Source organism: Rhagoletis pomonella, unplaced genomic scaffold, assembly GCF_013731165.1.
Source record: "Rhagoletis pomonella isolate Grant_MI unplaced genomic scaffold, Rhpom_1.0 Rhpom_scaffold_00008, whole genome shotgun sequence".
Lineage (NCBI taxonomy): Eukaryota > Metazoa > Arthropoda > Insecta > Diptera > Tephritidae > Rhagoletis > Rhagoletis pomonella.
This window is the reverse complement of record NW_023458562.1, coordinates 45,937,606-45,964,890: the sequence shown is the minus strand read 5'-3', so window position 1 is coordinate 45,964,890 and position 27,285 is coordinate 45,937,606. Positions and strand designations below refer to the sequence as shown.

At 36.6% G+C, this 27,285-nt stretch overlaps 3 protein-coding genes across 4 annotated transcripts in view; 1 reads left to right on the top strand and 2 right to left on the bottom strand.

The window, feature by feature from the left end:
- LOC118744970 overlaps positions 1-21,549 on the bottom strand; it is an 89,975-nt gene extending 68,426 nt beyond the window's left edge. Inside the window, exon 1 of one of the 2 annotated variants that reach the window (XM_036478446.1) lies at positions 21,484-21,549. In XM_036478446.1, the coding sequence (XP_036334339.1) occupies positions 21,484-21,497 (14 nt within the window). In that variant the 5' untranslated portion in view covers positions 21,498-21,549. The remainder of the gene's footprint in view (positions 1-21,483) is intronic. The other variant, XM_036478447.1, reaches the window with a different exon arrangement.
- LOC118744973 (GDP-fucose protein O-fucosyltransferase 1) lies at positions 5,159-6,534 on the top strand. Its single transcript, XM_036478454.1, has 2 exons — positions 5,159-5,354; positions 5,420-6,534. Exons 1-2 carry the CDS (start codon positions 5,252-5,254, stop codon positions 6,502-6,504), a joined length of 1,188 nt encoding a protein of 395 aa, XP_036334347.1. The 5' UTR covers positions 5,159-5,251; the 3' UTR covers positions 6,505-6,534.
- LOC118744971 (polycomb protein Asx-like) overlaps positions 20,775-27,285 on the bottom strand; it is a 32,647-nt gene continuing 26,136 nt past the window's right edge. Inside the window, exon 11 of the mRNA XM_036478449.1 lies at positions 20,775-21,587. Coding sequence (XP_036334342.1) covers positions 21,256-21,587 — 332 coding nt within the window. The 3' untranslated portion in view covers positions 20,775-21,255. The remainder of the gene's footprint in view (positions 21,588-27,285) is intronic.

The following is a 27,285-nucleotide window of genomic DNA, read 5'->3' as shown; positions in this document are numbered from 1 at the left end:
TTTTTTTTTTTTTTTTTTTTTTTTTTTTTTTATTATGTATGTTACCACATAACTTTGGACCACGTCAACCGATTTCGATAATTCTTTTTGCATCGGAAAGGTAGTGTCTCAGAGGTGGTCCCATACTAATCTGATTAAGATCATGAGATATATATATATATATTTTTTTTATATGAGAGTTGAAGTCGGTTTTTTTTTTGCTAAAAATTACTTGTTTCGATTATTATCGATAAAATTAGAACCGAACTTATTTGTTCGTGATTTGGTTCTTGGTTTAAGATAAACTATACTTTCATCTTAATTTACTGAGAGACTTTACGAGGGGAAATTACTTAGTTTTTACTTAATTTATGCGTAAATTAAGATTGACCTCTAAATTACGCCAATGGGAACATAGTTATAAACAAAGTCAGCTGGTGTGTCTTCTTCTTCCGGTTTTTGCAAGTGATGGCTAATTTCCTGTTCGTTTACTTTTTTGCTTTTTCTTCTCTTTGGGAGAGAATTTTCGCTTACGCTCTTGATTTTGATTGTTGGCTGGTGTTGGCTAAATTTGTTATCGAACGCAATTAATGTCAGTATCGATATACCCAGTATTTGTCCTTTTGCCAATCTCGATTTTTTTTCCATATGAGTATGACATATAAATTTTATCATTAGTCCTCTTTCAGACACTTCAAGTCTTGAAAGAAATCTTACCGTATTCTCTTTTGTGTTTTCTATTTTATTTTTAAATATTAAAAATGAAGTGATCAATTCATGAGCCAAAAATACAAGATCACGCCTTCTTCTTAGTGGCCCGTTATAATCGCATTTAGGAAAAAAGTTGGGCGACTTTGACATTAGCCGTTTATTTACATTTGTTCGTTGTTTACAATTTGGTGGTGCTTTTTTACTGCAAATTTCATAATTTTCGCTTGTGACAACGTGTGCACACATACGGTAAAGAATAATTTAACACAACGACATGATTTATAGAAGAATTCGTATAATAAAAATGATTATTCATGCGTTCAAAAATTACGCGGTTTTTTGCGTTCTCTTCGTTGTTTACTTCTTACAACATAGATGGCGTCGAGATTTCAACAGCTAGAAAATAACTTTTTTCTTTCTTTCCTTAAGGCGCGATCTTGTGTCTGTCGTTCATGTGATCAATTAAGGCACTTCATAGCCATAGATTCAATACTTCATAGCTAAGTACCATGAAGGAAAGACACACGCCCTCCCGAAAGAAAGAAAAAAGTTATTTTCTAGCTGTCGGAATCCCGACGCCATCCTTGTTGTAAGAAGTAAACAACGAAGAGAACAAAAAAAAACGCGTAATTGTTGAACGCATGAATAACCATTTTTATTCTACAAACTCTTTTATAAATCATGTCGTGTTAAATTATTCTATACCTTATGTGCACACACATTGTCACAAGCGAAAATGAAGAAAATTCCAGTAAAAAGCCACCACCAAATTATAAGCAACGAACAAATCGCCTTGGAACAAATGTAAATAAACGGCTAATGTCAAAGTCGCCCAACTTTTTTCCTAAATGCGATTATAACGGGCTACTAAGAAGAAGGCGTGATCTTGTATTTTTGGTTCATGGCTAAGTACCCTACAAGAACAGTGATAGTCACTTGATTGATCATGTGATACTCACTGGTGATGGAGATCTCAATCAAGTACTTTGTTACTAATTAATCACGCAAAGTCACGATTTAACAATACAATTTATTATTCATCCGCTTATCTGTGCACAAGAAGAAGTTAAAAAGAGCTTCCTCGCCTTTTATAGTAAATTTAAGGAATTTAAAGTACCGTACAATGATTTTTCAACGAAACAAACAAATGTAACCACAAAACAGATATGAATGACAAGAGAGTGAACAGGATTGCCAGACGATTACGAAATAACAGAAAATAAAGTTAACTATGAGGATGCAGCTTCAACATACTTCTATCAACTTTTTAAGAGCAATATGCAAAACTTGATGTAAACATTTGTGTACATGTGATCTTCTGTCTACCCCCGACTTAGGTGGCAAACAGAGTGGAAGCGAAGCCGAAGACGAAGATGAAGACGAAGCCGAAGACGAATTGCTGCGTTGCGGGCAAGCTGGCGAGTGTACATAGTGGAAGATGAATGATATGAAGATTTGTTTATAAATAAAACCCTTTTTTTTAGATAAAATCAAAAGAAAATAAAGAAAAAACAGCAATTCATGAAATAATTTGTATAGGATAACTTTTGCAGAATTTCGCCACTTGTATTATGTGTTACGGCAAGACGGACAGACATTTTTCGAATATACCAGAATGCCAATTATTACGTTTGATTACATTTTGCCAAAAATTTAGCCAATTTCTTGAAAAACACGTTTTTTCACAATTGCAAACAGTTAAATAAACAACTCATCACAGCAAGCGATTCGTCTTTGAAAACTGTTTCAAGCTGACCGCTTGCGCAACGTCTTCATCTTCTTTGTTGTTGCTGTTGTTGTAGCGGCTACAACAACCCCGCCCAGATAGGCTAATATCTCAGTCGTTGTCGTCAGGTTCCACTAACGGCAGCCCCAAGAAGCGTGCAGCCTCTATGGGATCGGTCCATAGGGACGACGCCGTTAGGGTTGTGGGGTTTTCCGGGCATGCGAAGAGATGTTTCGAGTCATGAGGGGTCTCTCCGCATGCCGGACATTCGTTCGGCACATCCGCATTTAACCTACTCAGATAGGAATTTAGCCTGCTGCAGTAGCCACAGCGAAGTTGGGCTATTGTTGTCCTGGTCCCCCGGGGCAGATGGAGCTCCGTCGCGTCAATGTCCGGTGCTTGTGTGCCTAGAACGGCATTCACTGGTCTTGAGCCTACATAACTCGAGACTGCGTCCCTGTGAATGCCGTTCAGGGCCTGTCTGTGAGCTGACGGGTACAGATGTTGCTTAATGAACCTCTGGACTTCGTCCGTCAGTTCATATAGGGCTCCTCTGCAAGCAGCTGTCTATTTGGGTGGTCACATCTGTGGCTCCCAGCAAGAAACTGCTTGCAGAGCATCGTGTTGTGCTCCCTAATTGGGAGCATTTTCGCCTCGTCGTGGAGGTGGTGTTCTGGTGACATCAGGAGGCATCCAGTCGCTGTCCTAAGTGCTGTATTTTGTACCGTCTGTAGCTTCGTCCACTGCGTCCTGCTAGTCCCCGGCGACCACACTGGTGCTGCGTAGTTTAAAACCGGCCGGCCTATTGCCTTGTATGTTGCCAGCAACGTTTCTTTGTCTTTGCCCCAAGTACTGCCGGCTAGCGACTTGAGGACTTTGTTGCGGCTCTGTACTTTATTGACAATAGCGGTTGCGTGCGCAGAGAAGGAGAGCAGGCTGTCGAATGTTACTCCGAGAATTTTAGGATTATTCACCGTCGGAATTGGTGTGTCATCGACGTGAATTCCTAGCGGTAGCCTGACCTCCTTCGTCCAGGTTGTGAAAAGGGTCGCAGAGGATTTCGTAGGGGAGAGGGCTAGACATTTTGCAGTGAAGAAGCGAGAAAGTTCAGAGAGATATCCGTTTACTTTCGAACACAGGTCATCAATTCCATTCCCAGTCGCCACGATCGAGCAATCGTCGGCGTAAGAGACAATCGAGACTCCCTCTGGTGGTTGAGGGAGCTTTGAAATGTAAAAGTTAAACAGTAGTGGGGAAAGGACACCACCCTGTGGAACCCCCATTTTTTTCCTAAGTTTGCTCGATTTGTCTCTAAACATTACCGACGAGTGTCGACCACTTAGATAATTTGCCGACCACCGTTTGAGCCTCTCTGAGAGAGAGAGGAAGCCTCTATATCTTCTAGTAGCGTGGAATGGCTGACAGTGTCAAAAGCCTTTGACAGGTCCAACGCTACTAGAATCGTTCTCTCACAGGGACGTTTACGGTTAAGGCCACGAGTTATCTGAGTGTTTATGGCGTTAAGTGCTGTTGTTATACTGTGCACTTTACGGAAACCATGCTGATGCTTCGCTGGGGTCAGGTGGTTTGTGAAATACGGGAGTAGCAAGGCCTCTAGTGTCTTCGCTACCGGGGAAAGGAGTGTTATCGGACGATAAGAATCTCCTATGTTGGCGGATTTCCCCGGTTTGAGCAGTGGGACCACTCTCCCCACCTTCCAGATGTCTGGGATGAGAGTGGCCATGGACAGATTGAGGACCTCCGTTAGGTACGCTACCTCCGCAGGACCCAAATTTTTCAACATCAGCATGCATATTCCGTCGGGACCCATGGCTTTGGAGGCTTTCACCTTCCCGATGGCCACCTGAACTTCACCGCAAGTGAAAGCAAGGAGGCACAGGTTGTTGGCAGTTTGTGCAGCCTTCTGGTCACTCGACGCTTGGCTTTGTCCACCGGAGGATGCAATATGAACTGCCGGCTAAAATAGCTCGCCCATCGCTCCGAGTCCGACGGAGCATGGTCGTCGTGCTTCGTCGGATTGGACAATGACCTCACGGTTGACCAAAGCTTACTCACCCCAGAGGTGAAGTTGCAGGTCTTCAGATGCTCCTCCCACTTCTTCCGCTTATGTACGGTAGTTTAAGTTCATTTGCATGAAAACTTCGTGGCGGCAACATTATTGATATTTTAATATAAAAGCAAATATTGAATTGTTTTCTGTTAAAATATTTGTTATTATGTAATTGGATGTAAATAGCCTATTTTCTAAATTTTTTAAGTGATTAAATCCGGCAAAAATACGTTTTAGAAGCTATCTCACAGATGCTTATATCAAAATATAAAAAGCCCACACAAATATTGCCACTGATATAATTTATATCTAGCGACCCAAGAATGATAGAATACAAGATTGCGCCGATCAGAGAGGATTTTTGAGAATAACTTTTGTGTGACGTCACACTGGTGCAATTGCGAGAGAGAAATGCCAAAACGTGAGCAAGAATGGAAGAAGAAGAAAAAATGTCGCAAGGAAAATGTAAACAAGTTGCACCAGTGTGACGTCATGCAAACAACGATTCTGTCAAATTCGTTAAGAGAGGAATAGCGGTCCGACATCGGCGCAACCTTTGTATTCTCTCAATCGTGCTACAACAACAGTTGGACAGCAATAAATTTTATCCCATGGAGACGGCCAGTAAGATAAATGAGATTGTTAGTTCCCATCACAATTCTTGTAGGGTACCTTGTATAAATTCGCCTTGGTTTTTGTTTTGCTCATCCCATTCAAGGCAAATTGAATTTCGCCTGGCCCATATTGAAAAAGAAGCCGGCGGAATGCACGTATTCCTGAAAATAGTTTTATTTGGATTATTGATTTCCTGCAACAACGCAAGTGCCGTTGACCCTAATGGCTACTTGGCATACTGCCCATGCATGGGTAAGAATGAATACATGCTTTATTGAATTTTTCCCGAGATTGCATCTTTAAACTTATTGTTTTAGGCCGCTTTGGTAACCAAGCCGATCATTTCCTAGGCGCTTTGGCCTTTGCAAAGGCTATTAATCGCACACTCATTTTACCGCCATGGGTGGAATATAGGAAAGGCGAAATACGGTCCACACAAGTACCTTTCGATACATATTTTCAAGTGGAGGCATTGGGAGAGTTCCATCGTGTCATTCTAATGTCTGATTTTATGCAACACTTGGCGCCCACAGTTTGGCCGGCCAGTAAACGTATCTCCTTTTGCTATATGGAAAGAAAAAGTTTGAGTCCCAGTAAAGCTTCCAAAGCAGACTGCCACGCTAAAGATGGAAATCCGTTTGGGCCATTTTGGGATACCTACAACATTTCTTTTGTTAGTTCCAAGTTTTATAGCCCACTCAATTTCGATGTACACCACAGTACCATGGCTTCAAAGTGGCAAGAACAATTTCCTGCTGCAGAATGGCCCGTCATTCCTTTTACCGGTGCACCCGCTAGCTTTCCCGTGCAGTCGGAAAATAGAGATTTACACCGGTACCTGCGTTGGTCTAATACATATGAGGAAATGAAGCGTGCATTTATCAAAAACAAACTACCCCGGGGTGCCTTTATCGGTATACACCTCCGCAATGGTATTGATTGGGTGCGCGCCTGCGAACATGTGCGAGATAGTCAACAACTATTCGCTTCACCACAATGTCTAGGATATAATAATGAACGCGGCTCGCTATATTTTGAGCTCTGCTTGCCATCTAAAGAGCTTATCATAAGACAAATTAAACGTTTGATTAAAAGCGTAAAGCAAAGTAATCCCAAAAATGAAATACGTTCTATATTTGTAGCGGCTGATGCTAACCACATGCTATCGGAACTAAATACAGCGCTTTCGCGTATGAATGTTACCGTCCATAAATTGAATAATGATGTCCCACATTTGGACTTAGCCATTCTGGGTTCGTCGAATCATTTTATTGGCAACTGCGTTTCGTCATTTAGTGCATTTGTTAAGCGAGAGCGGGATGTTAAAGGTTTACCTTCCTACTTTTGGGCGTATCCTAAGGAAAAGGAACGTCAGCATGTACGCGTGCATGAGGAATTGTAGAAAATGCATTGATTTATTTAGCTACATATACAAATAAGAGACAAAGTGGTGAAATGATTGATCTTAATGAACTGCAAATAAGATGCTCTTGGCTTAAGGCCATCTACTTAACACAATACATATGTATGTATTACTCGCATTTAAACAAATGGTAATTCTCATTTACATACAAACATTCTTAAGGAAAAAATTAATTATAAATTATTTTACTTTACATACTTTTAAATTATTTACTTTTTAATTAAATTAATACAAATCAATGTAACTTTGATTGCTATATTCTAAATAATTATACAGAATAAATATTTTTTAGTGGAAATCACAAAAAATATCGTAATTCCCTACCTATTAAACAAAAATGGGCATGTGGGGCAAAGCCTAATTCCCAGTTTTCGAAATTTGATATTTTAGGTTTTTGATAGTAAAATAACTTAATTGAAAAGATCATTCATCCATAGATCAGATTTCAGTCTATTATATCGATTGCTGAGTGGAAGATCGATATATCTCGGCTGCCAGATCGAAAACGCCCTATTTCAAAAAAACTTCAGAATTTTATTGAAAAACACCCTTTCACAGAATTTGGTTGAAGAACGTCCTATCTCAGAATTCGGTTAAAAAACGCTTCACTTCAAAATGTATTGAAAATGTGCGGATATAGGGCGTTTTTGAATCTGAAGAGTGAAACATGAACACTACGTGCTAACTTAAAACAAAAAATAAAATAAAATAAATTTAATATACAACACTTTTATAAATGGACTAAAAAGTAGAAAATAATATTTCTCAGTTCCACAGAATTTGTTTTGATAACTTTTGATTTTTAAATTTTAGCAGAAAAGAAGAATATTAACAGAGCTAAATCTCACGAGAGCGTTTGGACTGTTAATTAAATATGAATATTGATGATTTTGTGATATTTTGGAGTGTTCGATTTTTTGTAAGAATAATTATTTTAGTAAGAAAATTAAATTTTTTCGTTGATTTTTTTAATGATTGCAAATAGAAAACTCTCATAAGTGTTTGCGTTTTTTGTGAAAACATTTTTTGACAAAAAAAAAATCCTCTTTTCCGGTTATTTCTACAAATATCGTGAAAATAAATCGAAAAGTTTATATAGAATTTTTTCGATTTTTGTGATATTTTGTTAGATTTTCAACTTTAAAACTTTTTTGGTGTTAGCCTTTTTTGTAAATAGATTTGTAGGGGAAAAAATTTCTTTTCGGTGATTTGTACAAATAACGTTAAAATAAATCGAGAATATTATATAACATCTTCCAATTTTTGTGATATTTTCAAGTAAAAAACTGTATTGGTATTGGATTAAAAAAAAATCATTTTTGATTTTTTAAGGTCTCTCGCTAAACTAGGCCGAAACTATTTGATATTTTTTTCCAAATTTTCGATATTTATTGAAATAACGAAGTTGAACTAAACCTAAATTTATAAAGCACATATTTGTAAACTTCATTTTATTACCTATTTCTGCTACCAAATTTTTCATGCATCCAAAAAGACAAACAAATGAGAATGTTAGTATGTATGCATTTATAAATGTACATATAAACACACATATACATGATTGTTCTGCTTTCGTCTTCCCTCGCCGCTTCCATCCACACAAATTATTCAATTTCTGCGAATCGCCACCAGATTGGCACGTGCGCGAAACCATTAACCCTTCGTTTACGAAATATTTAGATTTTCGCATAACTTTGCATTTAATAGGGCAATACTTGTAAATTTTGTATGGAGAATAATATTAATTAATTTAAAATTCTGCATGTAACCATGTTCTCGACGATACATGTAACTTTCATCAAGATTAACCATAAAAATTGTGCTTCATTAGCAGTTGGAACCAGCTGAAACCAAAAAAACTATGGAAAATGTTTGAATCTTTTATGGTACTGAAGATTTGCTTACGGATGAAAAATATTAAACATCGTCCGTGCATATATGTAAATATATTTTTATAAACGCTTTGAAGTATAGAAAATTTTAATATTAAAAAATAAATAAAATAATTTTTTTTGTATATATATAAATGGTGTTCAAGGCACATTGACCCACCTGTACAAAAATCGTGGCGCGTCATGAACAAAAATCTTACAATTTCGGACCGAAAAATGTGAAAACGAGCTAAGTTGCCACGTTACATCTGTGAATTTCCGATAAAACCAAATATGTTTGTGATTTTAGAAGTTTTGATTTTATTAAAAAAAAAATCAAGGTATTTTCCTGCAGAAACGTACACTTTTATTTAATGTTTATTAAAATTACATGTCAAAAACTAGTTAATGATTGAAATATTGATATGGAACATAGAAATAGAGTTTTTTGTCAAAAAATACCAAAAATTTCCAAAATTCGAGATAAATTATTTTACTGGATATAGAGAAATAGATGCCACTTTTCACTTGGCTGGCCGAGATTTCTTCATTTTAGGATTGAAAAAGTTGCGCTTGGAGGTAATGAATTTGCGGGGAGATGTGCTGCGATTATTTTTATGAATGAATTTACTTGGCCTTGAGAAATGCGCGCATGCGTTTATGAAAGAAATAGTTATTGTTGTATTTGAGTACGCGTGTAATTATGTGCATATGTATGTATGCTGCCGTGAGTTATAAATATGTACATTTGTGTGTATGTGCGTAGTATTTTGGCAGTAATATGCACATACATACATATATATGTATGCATGTAAAAACGTTATCAGATAATGGAGTACGTATGTACATACGTATGCATGGGGAAATGCATTTTCATTTGACTCCAAAACTATTGGGGCATATTCGTATATGAAATAAAGTCTACTCTAAGTTTAAGTTTGTCAGTCCCAAATAAGAAGAAAGTTAGTTGCATCTTTTTTTCACAGATGCCTAGTCCACTGAAAGTGATGTGAAAATGCTGCAACTAACTTTAGTGTCGGCTTTATTTTATTAACTATGCATATGCCCCATTATTTACATATAATACGAGTATAGCAGTGAAAAATGATAATGCACAGTTTTTCGCAATGTAAATAACTTTTCGACAAAAACAACATTGAAGTTAACACGTGCAGTGCAATCAATGCATTTGTACGTTTTTTTTTTAAGTGGATTTGTGAGAAAACTAAGGCAGCTAGAAAACTGCAGTTTGTTACATTGAAAATATCGTGTCTATAAACTACCATTAGAATCGTTAAATATATAAAAACCGATTTGCTTCGCTTTTAATGCCGACACCAAACAGTGCGCATTTTAATTTTTTGGTCAATGTGTCCATCTTTAAAGTGAATTTGGGGAAAAACTAAGGCAGCTAGAAAACTGTCGGTAAAAAAGTAAAAGTCGATTTTTTCAACCCAAATGCCGACGGCAAATCACCAACGAATTTGCCAATTGCATACTACATATTTGCATAACTTTCACATTTTAGATTCACAAAATTGTATCTCTCGCATACATAAACATGTACACAATATGTACATATTACATATTTCGACCTATGCATGCATTTATTTTAAATAATTAACCAATTTAAAGAACAATAAAAGCGTTGTAAAAACGTAAAAAGCCATCAGCATTTCATTTCTAACAAGAAAAATATGCATTTGCTTTGATGAGACAATTTCTGTTAAATTTATTTTGCCTCTGGCTGGGCTCTGTTAAAATTCGATTGTCTCTGGCTGGCCGCTCTTAAAATGCGCTTCGCCAGTTTTTGATGGCATTTGACAGTTTCCACGCTGATTCGTTCTTGGTCCTTCTCTATAAATATACGTTCTCTGGGGAAAGTGGAGAGGGAAATTTTTGCTTCCTTTTATACGTGACTTATATTTAAAAGAGTATATATATTACGCAAATACCTCGCATAATTACTCATTTAAATTGGTTTTTGTATCTAAATCCCGTCAAACTAATCACATTTTCTTGCCAGCTACCAACAGGGTTGCTTAAGTAGCTAAAAGGAAATTTTACCCGAGTTGAGCGTTCTTTTGTCGCTCGCTTACAAAAAAATGCAGCTAGTATAAATGATGGTCTGAACATACAACATTCAAAGCGGTCTGGACATACAAAATTTGCAAGTTTATAAAAGCGTTGTTAAATAATAATATATCTCAGTCCCATAGAATTTGTTTTGATAACTTTTGATTTTGAAATTTTAGCAAAAGTCATTATAAACAATTTATGAGATTGAAAACGAAAAACGTGGAGCGCACGCAATATAAAGCATCAGATTTAATTGACAATATTCAAACTACATACATACATAACTTAGACCTAAAATTTCTACAGCGAAAGTACAAATTTGAGATCTATTTTACGCGGTCGTTGTTAATATACCCACATACATATGTACATATATTACTCTTCAATTTCAAATCAGGCCTATTACATGCGCCCCACGCTTTTCATTTTTAATCTCATAAATTGTTTATAATGACTTTTGCTAAAATTTTAAAATCAAAAGTTATCAAAACAAGTTCTATGGGACTGAGAAATAGCATTTTCTAATTTTAGTCCATTTATAAAAGCGTGGTACATTAAGAAGTTTTTTTTAAATTTATTTTATACTTTTTAGTCTTGTCTGTATAAAATTTTGCAATAGATACTAAAATAATTCAACTTGCTGTGAAAAGAGAACAGAAGACTATGCAAGCAAAATGTTGTTTGCTCACATTTAGTATATGCCTACATATGTACATTAGACTGCATACAAAGAAAAATCGGTACTATTTTTCCATTTTCCATTATAAAATCTATTATATTTTAAGACTTCCATCAAAATATTTCCGAAAAATATTAAGATTTAAGTGAGCTGGACCGATTTCAAAATACCTCCAAAAATGGAGTTTTTCATCAATAAAAATAGTTTCTTAAAGTTTTTTTTTGAAAAATCCCCTCAAATAACAAAACGGTTTAAGCTTAAAAAATTTGCATGAAAATATTTAAGAATATATATAAAAAAAATTTTGATGGAATCGTAATGATGAGATTTTTGATCCTGTTTTTTAACTTATTTCAAAGATTGTTATAAGAAAAACTTGAATAACTGAACCTAAGCTCTTCCGATTTAGACTTAAGAGGTGTAATTGGAAAGGTATTTTCTCACCCTTTTTATTTCTTTGATAATAAACTCATTAAAAGGATGAAAGAGAAAGCATATATGTAATACTTCTATATTGGCAGTAAGCTAACTTCTCAATGTGTAAGCATTCCGAAATCAAAGCGAGACAGTCTAGTACCGTTTTTGTCAATGTATTGTGTACTTGAGTGCCGTTTTTGTATATGTGTTGTGTACATGTTTATTTATAAACGTATGTGTTCCTTTTCTTTCGTACGTGTTTATTGATATATCTGTACTGTAGTGTTTTCGGACGGTACTAGCTCTTACTGCCAATATAGGAGTATTACATATATGAGAGAAAGGTAGGATGAACGAACGTCATTCAAAGTTGAATTAAGATGTGTTGGTATTTGAAAAAAAAGGGACACGAATGACTTTTTTTGGACAGAAAAAATAAAAACAGTGTGAAAATACCTTTCTATCGAGATCCCATAAGTCTAAATAAGAATAGTTTTGGCCCAGTTATTCAAGTATTTTTTAAATCAATCTTTGAAAAATGTAAAAAAACAGCATCAAAAATCTCATTCTTACGATTCCGTTGAAAAGATTTTTAAATAATTTTATGCAGATTTTTTAAGCTTAATCTGTTTCGTCATCTGAGGGGACTTCTTCCAAAAATTTCTTTAAGAAACTATTTTTATTCATAAAAAACTCCATTTTTGGAGGTATTTTCAAATCGGTTCAGCTCACTTAAATCTTAATATTTTTCCGAAATATTTTGGCGGACGTCTTAAAATATAATAGATTTTGTAATCCTGGCGGAAAAATCGTAACTTTTTTTGGTGATGCAGTCTAATGTACATACATACATATAGCAGCAATTAATTTCATTTAAAGAAATTGCGTGTCGTCCATTTCCGCTGTAGCGTATGTAGTGCATATTTTTAACTTCTTCTCTAGAGTTTTTCTAATTGTATGTCTTTGAGATGATACCTACGAGGTTGATATCTAGACTAGGTTTGCCATAAATACCTTTCCTATATTTATAGTATAAGGTGGACATACAACATTGAAGTTGATAAAAGCGTTGTAAAATAATAAAATACTCCAGCTTTGAACTATTTGTGGTACCTTGCAGTGCCCTATTAGGCAGCCAGGAAAGGGTTTTTGACCATCCCGGCTAAGATTTAGCAATCGCTTAGATACTTCACGTAAGAATGTGAGGAACTTCTTAGAACACAGTTTTTCTCTTTGATGCACGCCATTACCTGGAGACCTGAATCTTTCCCTCTTTGGACCGACCATAGAAAGACCATCTACTATAAAGGTTCCACTCGCCGGTAGAGATGGATGAATGACCTTCTAGCAAATAAAAAGTGTGGTTACTCATTGAATTTTGTGCATTCTTCATATTGGATTAGGAGGCATCAAGGTTGGAGTTTAGTTCATTGTGCGTCCAATGGTGCACACTAGAGTACGTCCTTTCCAAGATCTATTTGAGTGTCTCAACTTATTCCGGCTGCGGAGTTCGTTCGAGATGGAATTCTTGATCTTGCCTCAGTTTATGCAGTGCTTGACGTGACGTATGTACGTACATGGGTATTGTTCGCACCGACGTCTGGTTTCCGTAGAATGCTTACTTTTTATTTAATATAAATTTGGTTGAACCAGAACTTATGTAGACCTATGTATGTATGGATATACTTACTTGGTTTATCAGAAAATTCGTTTTCTGTCAGCAATAAACTGCTCAGCTGCCGTTCGAGAGCGGCGTAAAACTTAAGGGCCCCAATTTGTGTGACAACGTCAAGAACCCCAGCCAAGCACTTGCCAAAATGCGTAAGCACCAAATATAATTTTTATGAGTACGATAATCTGGCGATTTTTTGTATGGTGGTCAAATCTTTTTGAATATTATATGAACAGTTAGAGTGAACGTAAAACTTGTGGGTTTTGGAATTGCCGCGCTTTTGAAAACAAGGGTGTTCAATTTTTTTTACAATTCATGGGATCAGCCAATTTAGGTTCTCAACCAAAACACATGTCGAGTCCTAAACGCGAAAAAATGATTTCTTTTTCCAAATTGTCCTTTTGATGCAGAAATATTCCTAGAGCACGCAGATGCATTTCTGCATCAAAAAGACAATTTTGAAAAAGTGTCGCTTAGCACAAATCTTAGTATTCACACGTGACAGTAAAAGGCCTTTGGGATTTAGTTTTATTTTTATTCAAAATACATACTGCGTTGACCACACCTAACCTTAAGTTGTTACCTGTGTAAATAACCTTCACTTCCTTGCGGTTTTTTGAGAGACATAAAGGCCATTTTAAACTGTTATTTGTTTTTATATAATATTTATTGGATATTTTGCGATACGTGCGTCTAGGAGCAAAATGATGTATTTATTTATGTATGTAGTTTTTATTATTTTTTTAATTATATATTCTGTATCAACGGTTCATTATTTATTTATATGCATTTTATTTGTTTGCTTGTTTTAGTTTAAAATACAGTACGAGTGGTGTATGCGTGTGTATGATTTATGGATGCATGGTATGTTGCATGTACATATGTATGTACTATGTAATTAAGGTGTACGCATTAGGCGACTTATACGATATTATATTGTGTATGTATGTAAGTTTGTATTTACAAAATTGTTGTTCACAACAAGGTTCCAATCCGTCCGCCCGTTCGTCAGTCTGGCCGTCTGTGGCTTAACTGCCACAAGCGAGCCGTGGGACGAAAGCTACCAAAGTCGTTTCACATGATGGCTGGAACTCACTTAAACACTTTCTAGCCACCGTTCTACTAATTAATTTGTGTATACATACACATGTATGGGTATGTGGTATGTATGGCTTTATGTATCTATGTTTGAAGGGTGGCGCTGGAACCAAATGTTTGTATGTAATCACCATAATTTACTTATTTTTACGCGCTCTACATAGTATGTATTTATGCATGTATGAATGTGTGAATTTCTATATATATATATATATATATTTAAAGTAGCTTACGTTTTAATTAATAGAGTAACGAACATAAATATTCGAATTTCAATAAATATATACAAAATATTTATTACATTACAATCATTATTAATATTTTACTTATGCATGTTTATTGGAAAATATACATACATAATATACTTATATGATACATATACATAACTCCTTCTGTGCAATAATTTCGTACAAAGTACAAGTATAACGAAAGAAATAAAAAAAATAAAATTCGAAACATTTGCAATTTAAAAAAGTCTCGCGTTAGGCAAGTCTTTAATAGAAGAATTCTAAATATTTTGATTGTTATTAACATTTCTCTTTCGTTTACATCTAGCGTCTGCATTTTTTCATACATACTCGACCTTTTAAAAACTGAATTAACGTACGTAAATAAAAATAATTAAATAAACTTATAAAATAAGTGCTGAATGAAACTGGGCTTCTCATTAAAAAATGTATGGTATGCAATAAAAAAATAGTAGTACTATATTAATGTATTTATATATTTATATATGTAGTATATATATTAGAAGTCTTTCCAAGGATCTCACAATCAAAATTATGCAAAATTTCTCGCAATGCTTGTTCATTAGTGAGAACGGCGTTGCGTCTAATTTTGCAACATCAGCATTCATTGCTGATTTAAAATTATTATTTTTTTTACATTTTTGTCTTTGTATTGCAACTTAAAACGTTTGTTTAGTAAACCACACCATTGTATGCAATGACACACATTATTTGTTTCTTTTTAACACATTTTGTAATTTGTACAATTGCATATTATAACATTTTTTTTTTTAATTTTTAGCATCATAATAACGCTGTTTGCAAGTGTGTGTTTGCGACATAAGCTGTTAATATGTACATATATATTAACATAAAAGAAATCAAAGATAAATAGATGTTGATTAATTATCATTTAAGATTAAAAAGGCATAACTCATATGCGATGCTAGTGCTCGTACATTAGGTGCTTGAATTTATTGTAATCCGCTATTTCGTAAAATCGACTATACTAGCACATACATATATCTACATCGTAGCATTTCGGATTGGGTCATCGCTTTGCGGGGATTATACGAAAATCGGACCGGGATGGTTTCAGCAACAACCCCGATTAGGTTGGCTCGAAAGCTTACGCTGAACGAGTTTTTTAGAGCCATTAAAATGTATGCTTTAACCACGCTTTCAAAATAGTTAGAATCGTATTTTTTCGAAACAGTTTTATTCTTGTTCCTTTGAGAAGAGTATTCTTGAATAGAATTTAACTTTTTAGAACCATGTGGAACTGTAGAACATTCGACTATTTTCGTCTCAGATATCTCAATAAACGCGGCTAAATAGCACAGGCCGACAAAATTAAGCGAAGATATTTTACCAGAAACCAGAGTTCACTTTTTCAAAGCATTTCGACGTGCTGAATCCAAATCCGGTGTCAAAACTGCTTTGGCGGCTCAGGTATCCGAGATAATTTAAATTAAAAGTGCAAAAAACGATGAATTAAAAAATATCTCACTGCATGAGTTCCGCCACGTTGTCGTTGCGTGACTCCGGGCTTGGCCGAGTGCGGTAAAAATTCAATATCCCGACGATAAAAGAAGACCCATATATGTATATTGGAGAAAACTCAACGGGACATTCAAAATAAGAAATCTTGTTTTTCTTCTTTTTTTTAAAGAAGTCGCGATGCTACATAAGCTCAAATGTACGCAAAAACCTCGGTTTTTGAACATTTTGATTAAAATATCTAGAAAACCGGATTCGCCAGAGCAATTATAACTCCGAATTTAGACTCAGCACGTCGAAATCAATCGTGTGTAATCAATAGTAGGTTCGATATTTATGAAATATGTATGTACAGATGCGTGAAACTAATTAGCAACGAAATTCAAAACGATATTGCTTGCAAATTATGTTTATTTATTTATTTTTAATAATTTTCATTTAAAATATAATTCAATCAGAACAGAAACCACAATAACAAAAGCTGCAAAGCTTGCACAAATTGCAAAAAAATTAATCAAACTTAAAAAAATCGTCATCAAAATTTCAAAATTTTTAATTAGAATATATAGAAAATGTTGGGATATGCAGTTTTGTAGCCCATTCAATTTTAGTATAATAGAGTGCAAGTTTCAAGTCGCTAAACATTACCGTTGATTTTTTAGAATTTTTTTTTGTGGAGGGTGTTGCGCATTTTCTTCCTATAACACATGATCAAAATTTTGTATAAGAAAATGCTATCAATGAATCCAAAAAGCTACATAGAAACGTAGAGTTCGTAAATATTAGTTTGTGCTGTGGGAATTCAGTTCAAAATAACTAATTGTAAAAAACGCAAGAAAGCTGCATTTTTAGACTCAAAATTTTTTACAATTTGAAATAATTCTGATATTTGTTTAAATGTAGAGATGAACTGCTAAACACAATTTAATAAATGCATATTTGTTAAGGCAGAATGAGTTTATATAATAGTTTAAATTGAAAAATGAGACAATTCTCTGATTAATTTAGTTATGTATATTTTTATTTCTTGGAGATAGCTTGCACCTCAAAACATTTTGCGCAGAGTTTTATACTAAATATTACTTAATGCGGCCACCATAAACGAGTGGTTAGAGCCGCGGACTTTCAACCGGTAGGACCAAGGTGATATTCTTGATCCGCACAACATCAAACAAAGCAAAAAATGCGTTTTCTAATAACGGTCACACTTCGACAAAGGAAAAAAAAACCTTTTCTAATAGCGGTCACACATCGACAGCCAATTAGAAACCTTGGAACGCATTTCCACAATAAAGCTTCTCATATTTATTTATTTTTAGGAATTTTCAATTAAAACACAGTTCATTCTCTAACAAACATTCTCATATAACCACATTTTAATACTTTTTAAACGACTACAAAAAAATGCAACACATTTTCACTAAAAAAATTCCAGCACTTCTGAGAAAAAAATTTGAAATTTGGGTGCAAATTTGTTGAATTTTTTGTAGCCTTTTAAAAAGATTGAAACTTTGGTTTATATGAGTTTTGTTAGGCAATGAACTGTATTTTAATTGAAAAGTCTTAAAATTAAATAATTAAACATAAGTGGCAAACAATATCACTTTGGTGTTGCCATGGATAAAGATGCGTGGAACTATGTCCCTGTAAGATTCATGATCTCTTCCATGATAAAAATATAGTAAGGTAGAACCGCTGAGAGTCACTTTTAAAATTCTTGACGTTTCCAAACAATTTGATTTTTAAATTTACTCGCAAACTCACACACACATTTTCATTTTCAATCTCAAGCAACAACATTTTCAAACAATTTCATTTTTTTATTTTCACTTTTATATGATTTTAAAATGTTGGCAAACTTCAAAAAAAATCATGGCCGACAAATTGAGAGAACGGTTCTACCTTGCTATATTTTTATCATGATCTCTTCTATATAATACTCAACACCCAAATTGGAAATTTTTACTAAAATCCCCTTTTTGAAAAGTATACTTAGATTTAGTTAGCTGTCAAAAAATTAAAAAAAAATCACTCATTTTGAAAAAATTGCAATTTTTATGCAAATTTGACTAAAGCTATCGTGCATTTAATTAGCAATGCGAGTTAAATTCTTAAGATTTTTGCGAATTAATTGAATTACGGTAAGTCTTTTTATATTTTTACCAAAATAGTTTATTTATAATGAACTTTAGTTGAAAACAAAATGGCTAAGCGCAAATAGTGTTGGGAGGAAACTAGAGCTATTATCGTACAGATGCGCCAGGGTGGGAAATCTTACAGTGATATTGCAAACGCCCTAAATATTTCAAAATGGATAGCTTTCAATGCAGTACAATATTTCACTAAAAATAAAATTACAAAGCAAGTCCCACGACCACGACCACCACGAAAAACGTCTACGCGGGAGGACGAGTTGATTGTGCGCGAGTCGAAAACGGATCCCCACAAGACGGGGAATCAAATACGAGTTGCAGTTTTCGGAGAAAATGAGAGAGCGCTAACTGTGGATACCATAAAAAGACGCTTACGTGAAGCAGGACTCTTTGGAAAATGTTCAAGGAAAAAGCCGTTATCCCACGAACGCAATCGAAGAAATGGATTAAAGTTTGCCAGGAAATACCGTAACTGGACTACAAACGAGTTTCTTCAGACAGGAAAAGCTATGTCCGCAGACCAAAGTGCAAGGAGCTGAACCCTAGGTATACCAAATCCACATTAAAACATGGTGACGGCAACATAATGATTTGGGGTGCCATGTCGTGGCGTGGTTTTGGTCCTATTTACAAAATAGATGACCACATGGACCAGTTCAAGTACAGAACAATCATGGACAACGTGATGTTACCATATACTGATGTCAACATGCCCGTTACATGGATCTATCAACAGGATAATGATCCTAAACATACCACGCGGACTACAAAGCAATGGTTTCAGGACAAAATGGTGACCCTCGTAGACTGGCCTTCATGTAGTCCAGACCTGAACCCTATTGAAAACCTTTGGACACATTTGAAGAAAAGGGTTCGTTCTCATAAAGTTGGAAACTTCCAGGACTTGTACGAAAACGTTAAACAAGAGTGGGATGCTATTCCACAGGACATTTCCAAAAAGTTTAGTGGAGTCAATGCCTCGCAAATGTTAAGCCGTGATTGATAGTAATGGATTTGCAACCAAATATTGACTTAAAAAGGACATACAAACAGAGCGTTGTTATTTAGTGTCGCACGATCTTTTGCCGAGTTTGCATAAAAATTGCAATTTTTCAGAATGGGGGAGCTGTATTGAAATTTTTTTGACAGCTGAATCTAAATATACTTTCCAAAAAGGGAGTTTTAGCAAAAATTTTCAATTTAGGTGTTGAGTATTATACAGAAGAGATCATAGATCTTACAGAGACATGTCGTTGTTAATTAGTTGCACGCATCTGTATGTCCAATACTGTATGTATAGAAACAAATTAAGCAATACCAAGTTCGGATTGTTTTGTGACGTAGACACCTATTACGACAATCCCGCCGAATTTATATTCGTCCAATACTAGCCAAAACTTATGCCACAAGCACGCCAGCAATCCTTCTTAAAAAGACTTCAAAGTTTCGATACTCGGGGGATTATTAGTGATGTGCTGAATTGTCGGTACCCAATACTTGAAAAAAATTTCGGTACCCAATACTTTCTTTTCGGTACCCGATACCGATTCGATACATTAAACCTTCATCATAATATACATACTTTTGAAGTTTGCAGAAAAAAATGTCGTTGCAATTTTATATGACATCGTCAAAGCAAAAAAAAGCCTACAAATCAAGACGATGCTTTCTCAGAAGATGAGCAATATGTATGTTAGTATTTGAGCCTTCTTGAACTTATCGCAACTGTCTTAGCAACTGCAACAGTTCTTGTGGCAACATTATTAATTCGTAATACTTACGGCGACAGGGTGCGATCCCTGGTCCGGTTAACAGTTGAGTGTATTTCTGTCTAATTTGAATATAACATCAAGACACACACCACAAATTGGAAGTGAAGGTCGGCCAAATACTTAGCAAAAGTGTAAGCGCTAAAATATTATTATTGTTACGACGACCGTTCCAAGCGAACCTTTCTAAACTTTCAAAAATGGGGAAGATATTAATCGAGCGACGAGAGCGTTCAGATCCAAACAATGTGGAGAAATAGATTTTTTTAACCATAGATTAATGAGATTCATAGAAACTTCAACGATCACTTAACAGCTTTTTTCCCATATTTGTGAGTCTTATTATAAATTCCAATATTTCGGTACCGAGTACCGAATGTATCGGATACTTTCCAAATCGGTACCGAGTATGGATCAATACTTTAAAAGTACCGACTCAGCATATCACTAAGAATATTGTACTAATTGTCGCTTATTAAATAAAAAATAGAAAGCTGTCACAATTCAAAAAACGATTTCTGCAGAATAACTCGTTTTATCATGTATTATGTAACAATTTCGTCCTAAAATTTTCGAAGGAAAGATCTTGATGCCTAAAAAACAAATAACGATTTAAATTGGTTACTAAAAAAATTATTATACTAAATTAAGAAAATTTTGAATTCATACGAGTTTGAAGCTTGAAATAAAGATGCAGCAGCATTAAATTCATGGCTCAATATGCTAATTAAGTTGAACTTTTTCCATTACAGATTTTGAATATTGAATTAGCTGTTTCACCATAACTCCGAGTTGATGTGCTCGAATATTTTCTACCTTTAACCCACTAATATATGTAAAAATAAAAATCAAGTAATGTTAAGCTTCTCGAACCTAATGTGCAAGCGCTAACATCTATCTCATCGCATGATGGAAAAGAACGGTAGCAATACATATGTGCTTGGACTTCAGCGTAAATTTGCATAAAGCATTTTTAGCAGAGCAACTTCTTTTTTTTTTTTTACATACATATTTATGCATTTGCCAACTGGTAATTTGAGTTATTTATGTTATGCTTTTTGCTGTTGCTTTTTTTCGTAGAATTCAGAATTCGTGTTTTAGTTGATATATTGGTGTAAATATATCTACGTATATTCTATATATCTATTTATATATATTTATATTTATATGTATATCTATTGTTGTATTTTGTTTAGTGCAGAACCACAATAACTTCTACTCAATGTGCGCAAGGCCTAAAAGGTTATTACAGAGACTTCATCCTCTCATCTGATCACACAAGAGACACACACCTTCGATGCACTCATACAATCGTCATGACAGAATGCGCCACATTGTTGGCAAATAACCATTGCGTTTAACGAGCAGGCACAATTGTCCGCTTCTGGTGTTCGGGTGAAACTCCCACTGCCACCACCTACACCGCCGCCTCCACCACCAGCTGCAGCAGCGGCGGCAGCAGCGGCAGCGGCTACGGTAACGGCCTTGCTTACCAATTGTTCGGCATCCAGCGATCCAGCGTTTGTTGCTGTAACTATATAATTGCCATCGGCCAAAGTTGTCGCACCACTTAGATTATCTATATACGCAACGTTGCCTGCAAATAGAAGAATGAAAAAAAGTAACTTTAAAATATACATGCATACATATTAGAGGGCTGCATGAATTCATTCAAACTTCTAGCCATACAGAGTACAGGGATTTACTTTTAAAAATTACTCTGGATTTGGAAAGTCAGCAGTGGAACTGATGCATAGCTATCTGAAAAAGAGGTCTCAGCGTGTCAAGGTTGAATCTCAAATATCTGAACTACGACCATTGTTTACCGGTGCCACACATTCTTTGATCAATCTTAGGACCACTGTTGTTTAATTTGTTTGTTAATGACACGCCATGCTATGCACGCCAATATGCTTGCCAATGCGGACGATGTCCAGCTCTATGTCAGGTCCGCTTAAGCACTCAGCTAATTAGTGTGCAGGCTTCTACAGGGAAGTGATGTCTATTAGGCCCTGGGCACTGCTAAATGGTCTTCGTCTTAGTTGTGTTTTGTGTTACCTATATGTAAGAAACGTCTTAACCCAGCAGTAGTAACTAACCTGCATTGGCCATGTGAATTCAACAGTAAGCAAAGTCTAGAATATAGGTATTCACCAAATTGAGCAAGTGTCCTGGCACTCTGGCAAAAGTCAGTCGATGCTTGAGCTCACCTGCTCTTTTCCCGAGTGCCTGGCCAGTTGCTCAATTTGGTGAATACCACTAATACTTCAAGGGATTTACGAATGTCTGCTCGATTCACACAGATAGAAATCTGACGTAAACTCAAAATCCAACTCATATTGTCAATTATCTGTTATTCTGAAGTAGTCTACAGGTTAGATTCCCTATTAGCTCACAAAATGGATATATAAAGTATTTAACCACATCACGCGCTATGTGTTTGGGCTAGCAAAATATGAGCATATTTCGGATTGGAGAACGCTCCTACTTGGCTGCGGAATTTCTGCATATCTTAAAACTAGAAATTGTATATTCCTTTTTCGTCCCATGACGGATAAGGCCTACAAATATTTCTTTGAAAAATTAACGTTCCCCAAATCACCTCGAGTAAAGGACTTGACTCTGGCTGGCTGTCTCCGGATCGAAAAACGAGAAACCAAATCGATCATGTTGCGGTAGACGGAAGTCACGCTTCCAGTGTTTTAGACGTAGGTACACTCCGATGACCAACTACTATCTTGTTGCAGCCAAGATACGCACCCACCTCTATGCAGTAAAAAATGTGTGCCCAAATATGCAAGGAGAGCTTAACGTCGAAAAGCTGCAATCACAACAGACAGCCAATACATTCGTTACTCGACTCTCACACCTGCTCTCAGAGAGAACTCTTCAACAAACTGACATATGCGAGCAGTGGAACCACATCTGTCGCTCATTAAGTACCGCCGCCAAATAAGTAGTCGTATTTCAGCGAGCCCCAAGGAACAAATGGTACGATGAGGAGCGTCAGGAAGCTGCAGAGAAAAAAGATGCCGCCTACAGGGCCACGCTGCGATCTGGCGCAACACGCGCTATATGGGACCGCTATAGGGAACTGAAGAGGGAAGCGAGACGTATTTGCCGCAATGAGAGAGAGGCCGAAATAGGTGAGTGTGAAGAGCTTGAGATGCTGGCCGACAGGAAGAACGCCCGAAAATTCTACCAGAGGGTTAGGCGACTTACGGAAGGTTTCGAGACTGGGGCGAGCTCCTGCAAGAACAACAATGGCGACCTAGTGACCGATGTCCAGAATGCACTTAAATTGTGGAGGAAACACTTTTACAACCTACTGAATGGTAGCAGCGCTGAAAGTAGTGAAGAAGACGAACCCCCCCAGTCGATGATGATGGAGTAGCTGTCCCACCGCCTGACTATGACGAGGCACGAATAACGATTACGCGGCTGAAAACAACAAAGCTGCTGGAGCTGACGGCCTGCCAGCCGAGCTATTCAAGTTCGGCGGCGAGGAGCTGATAAGGTGCATGCATCAACTCTTATGCAGAATATGGTCAGACGAACGCATGCCCGAAGACTGGAATTTAAGTGTGCTCTGCCCCATCCACAAGAAAAGCCACTCCGCTATTCGCGCCAACTACCGCGGGATCAGCTTCCTAAGCATAGGTTATATGGTCTTATCGAGTGTATTGTGCGAAAGACTGAAGCACACCGTCAACGAACTGATTGTACCTTATTGTCGACTTTAAAGCCGCTTTCGACAGCACTAAAAGGAGTTGCCTATACGCCGCTATGTCTGAATTTGGCATCCCCGCCAAACAGATACGACTGTGTAAAATGAGCTCCGTCAGACCTCTCCGAGCTGTTCGCCACAAAACGGGGTTTCAGACAGGGCGACACCCTCTCATGTGACTTCTTTAATCTGATGTTGGAGAAGATAATAAGAGCTGCAGAACTGAACCGCTCAGGAACAATCTACTACAAAAGCGTGCAATTGCTGGCTTATGTCGATGACATCGACATCATCGGTAACAAAAACCGCGAAGTCTGTTCTGCCTTTTCCAAGTTAGATAAGGAAGCAAAGCGAATGGGTCTGGTGGTAAACGAGGACAAGACGAAGTTTCTCCTGTCATAAAACAAACAGTCAGCACCCACGTCACTGTTGACAGTTATAATTTCGAGAAAGTAGAGTTCAGTTTAATGGGAACCAGCATTAACACCGATAATATGTCAGCGTGGAAATCCAACGCAGAATCACTCTTGCCAACAAGTGCTACTTTGGACTGAGTAGGCAATTCAGGAGTGAAGTCCTCTCTCGACGTACGAAAACTACACTCTGTAAGCCACTCATCATGTCTGTGCAGAAGCATGCACAATGACAACAACCGATGAGGCGGCCCTTGGAGTATTCGAGAGAGAGATTTTGCGGAAGATTTACGGGCCTTTACGCGTTGGCGACGGCGAGTACCGCAGATGATGGAACGATGAGCTGTAAGAGCTTTACAACGACATGGACATAGTGCAGCGAATTAAAATACAGCGGCTCCGCTGGCTTGGCCATGTTGTTCGAACGGACACCGACGCTCTAACTCTGAAAGTATTCAACTCGGAACCCGCTGGTGGTAGCAGAGGAAGAGGGAGGCCCGCACTGCGATGGAAAGACTAGGTGGACTTGGCTTCACTTGGCATTTCCAAATGGCGTCAATTGGCACAGAAGAGAAACGACTGGCGTGATTTGTGGAACTCGGCCAAAACCGCTTAGGCGGTTCTTCTTCTTCTTTATTGGCGCTGTAACCGCCTAATCGATTAAGGCCGAGTCCAAAACAGTACGCCAGTCATTTCTCTTCTGTGCTAACTGGCGCCAATTGGAAATGCCAAGTGAAGCCAAGTCCTTCTCCACCCGTTCTTTCCAACGCAGAGGAGGCCCCTTCTCTTCCTCTGTTAACAACATCGCCGCCCGCGTTGAATATTTTCAGAGCAGGAGCGTTTCTGTCCATTCGAACGACATGGCCAAGCCAGCGGAGCCGCTGAATTTTAATTCGCTGCACTATGTCTATATCGTTGTAAAGCTCATACAGCTCATCGTTAAATCGTCTGCGATATTCGCCATCACTAACGCGTAAAGGTCCGTAAATCTTTCTCTCGAATAGCTGCGCTTGATTGTGTTGTGTTGATCGTGTGTGAAAAAGTGGAAAAAAGCAACGATAATTTACAAGGCGAACTTAGCACAGTGCGTAGGCAACTGGCTGAGTCAGTGGGATCGTCGGTTCGAATCCTACTGAAAGAAGTCTGATGAGGAAATGTGGTAATTTCCGAAATAGCTATCACTTCTACCATTTTTTCACATTATTGTTGCTTTTCCACAATAAGTTTTTTTATTAAAAACGGCCTCAAGCTTATTAAAAATTGTTGAATATTTAGCATTAGTTTCAATAAACATTTTAAGTTGCAATAACACATATTTGATATAAAGCTTAAGCAAATACTTCAAAGTTGTATGATTTTTATAAATTAAAGAAGCAACTTTAAAAGAACCCTTCCAAAAGGCCTTCTGAAGTACGTCCTCTAAAAGCCCTTCTGGAAGGCGTTCTATGGGTAGCGAAAGAAGAAGCCCTTCAATTTGTTAGCTGGCTTCCCCGGTTTCGGCAACGCCACCATTCCCCCCCAATTTCCACACGCAGGAAAAAGTACAATGTCCATAAACAAGTAGAAAATCTTTGTGAGATATTCTATTTCCGCCAGACCCAAATTTTTCAGCACCAGTATGCAAATTCCATCTGGTCCAATGGCTTTGGAGGCTTTCGCCCGTCCGATGGCCGCCAGCAAGTGGTGCACTAGTGGGCAGTTTGTGCAGACTTCTGATCTCTCGGCATAATCTACCAAAGTATGAAGTTGTTGTTGTTGTAGTGGTATGCTGTAGTGCAGTACTGTATCTTGGAAATGTATTTCTTCCGTCTAATTATGGGCTTTAATTGTACATTTTTTGCATTAATGTGCAGCGTATAAAAAACAAAAAAAAATTAAGTAAAGATTTTTCTTTTTGATTTTTTTTTGATTATAGCATTTTTTTTTTAATTTTTATTTTTACATAAAAACATTCAGCCTCATTGCGTAAGTCGTAAATTAGGCTCAATTGTACGACTCGACAATATTGGCATTGTATACAGCCGTGCTGAAATAAGTAAACGACGAAAATCGTCGTAAACTATACAGTGCTGCCAAGTTTTCCCACTTTAATACACTAGTCGAGTGGAAATTTTAGGCAATGGCGTGAAACTTAAGATACGATTCGACTCTCGAAAAACGACTTGCATTCGACACGGCTCTCGCAATGAGGGCGATTGTCTATAATAGCCGTGTTTTATTTGTCCAGAAATTTAAGCTATTAGCTTATTTTGTATGGAGGACTTACCCAACATAATTATATTGGCTTATGAAAAGCTATCTTGGCTTGTATATTGAACAAGAGGTATTGCCATTCAGCATCAGATATTTTCTCCTTCAGCCAATCAGAAAGAGGCAAAAACTTACTTTGACACTATTTGCAGTCAAACAATTGTCAAAATTAGGCTAACATAGGAAATAAGCTAATTTCGTTTTATTTGACCAAGATTTAGCTATTTGCTTGTGATGGTTGAATAAAACATGCCTAATGTCAACTTTAAGTAACCAAATGGGCGTAATGGGCTACTTATGCGTATGGACTCTAGATCGTCTAACGCTCGAGCAATATGATAAATAGACATTGAAATTTTATGAAATTGTATATTTTTGAAAGAGGAAAGGTGTGTAAAAAACAAAAACAATATCAATAAATGATATTAACTTTACTAAGTCTGAAATCATGAAAATCCCTTCAAGGAAGTGGCAGAATTGAACTTTGTAGCAAGTTCACATGGGAAATCTGCTTACGTCGTGATTGAAGGAAATTTTAGGAGAATAGCAGCTAGAGCAAGTCTTCAACTCCTGATGTTACAACAAATTCGTACACCCGAAGCCCTCTACCAATGGGGTGCTGTATGTTTCCAATGGGATGCCTGTTAAAAATAACTGCAACTAACTTTTCAGTGGACTTTATTTCGACTATGACTACGTGCCAATTACTTTAATCATATTTTAAGCTAGCTTAAAAGGTTAATTATAATTAACATCAAGTTAGGGAACTTCATATCCTTATTTAACGAATCTTTAAATCAATATTTTTTTTCTTTTTAGTTCTTATTGTAATAAAAGCGTGTTGTTGTTTTTTTAACTATAATTTTATTACTCATTAGGTTTTTTTTTACACACCTTTCTTTTGT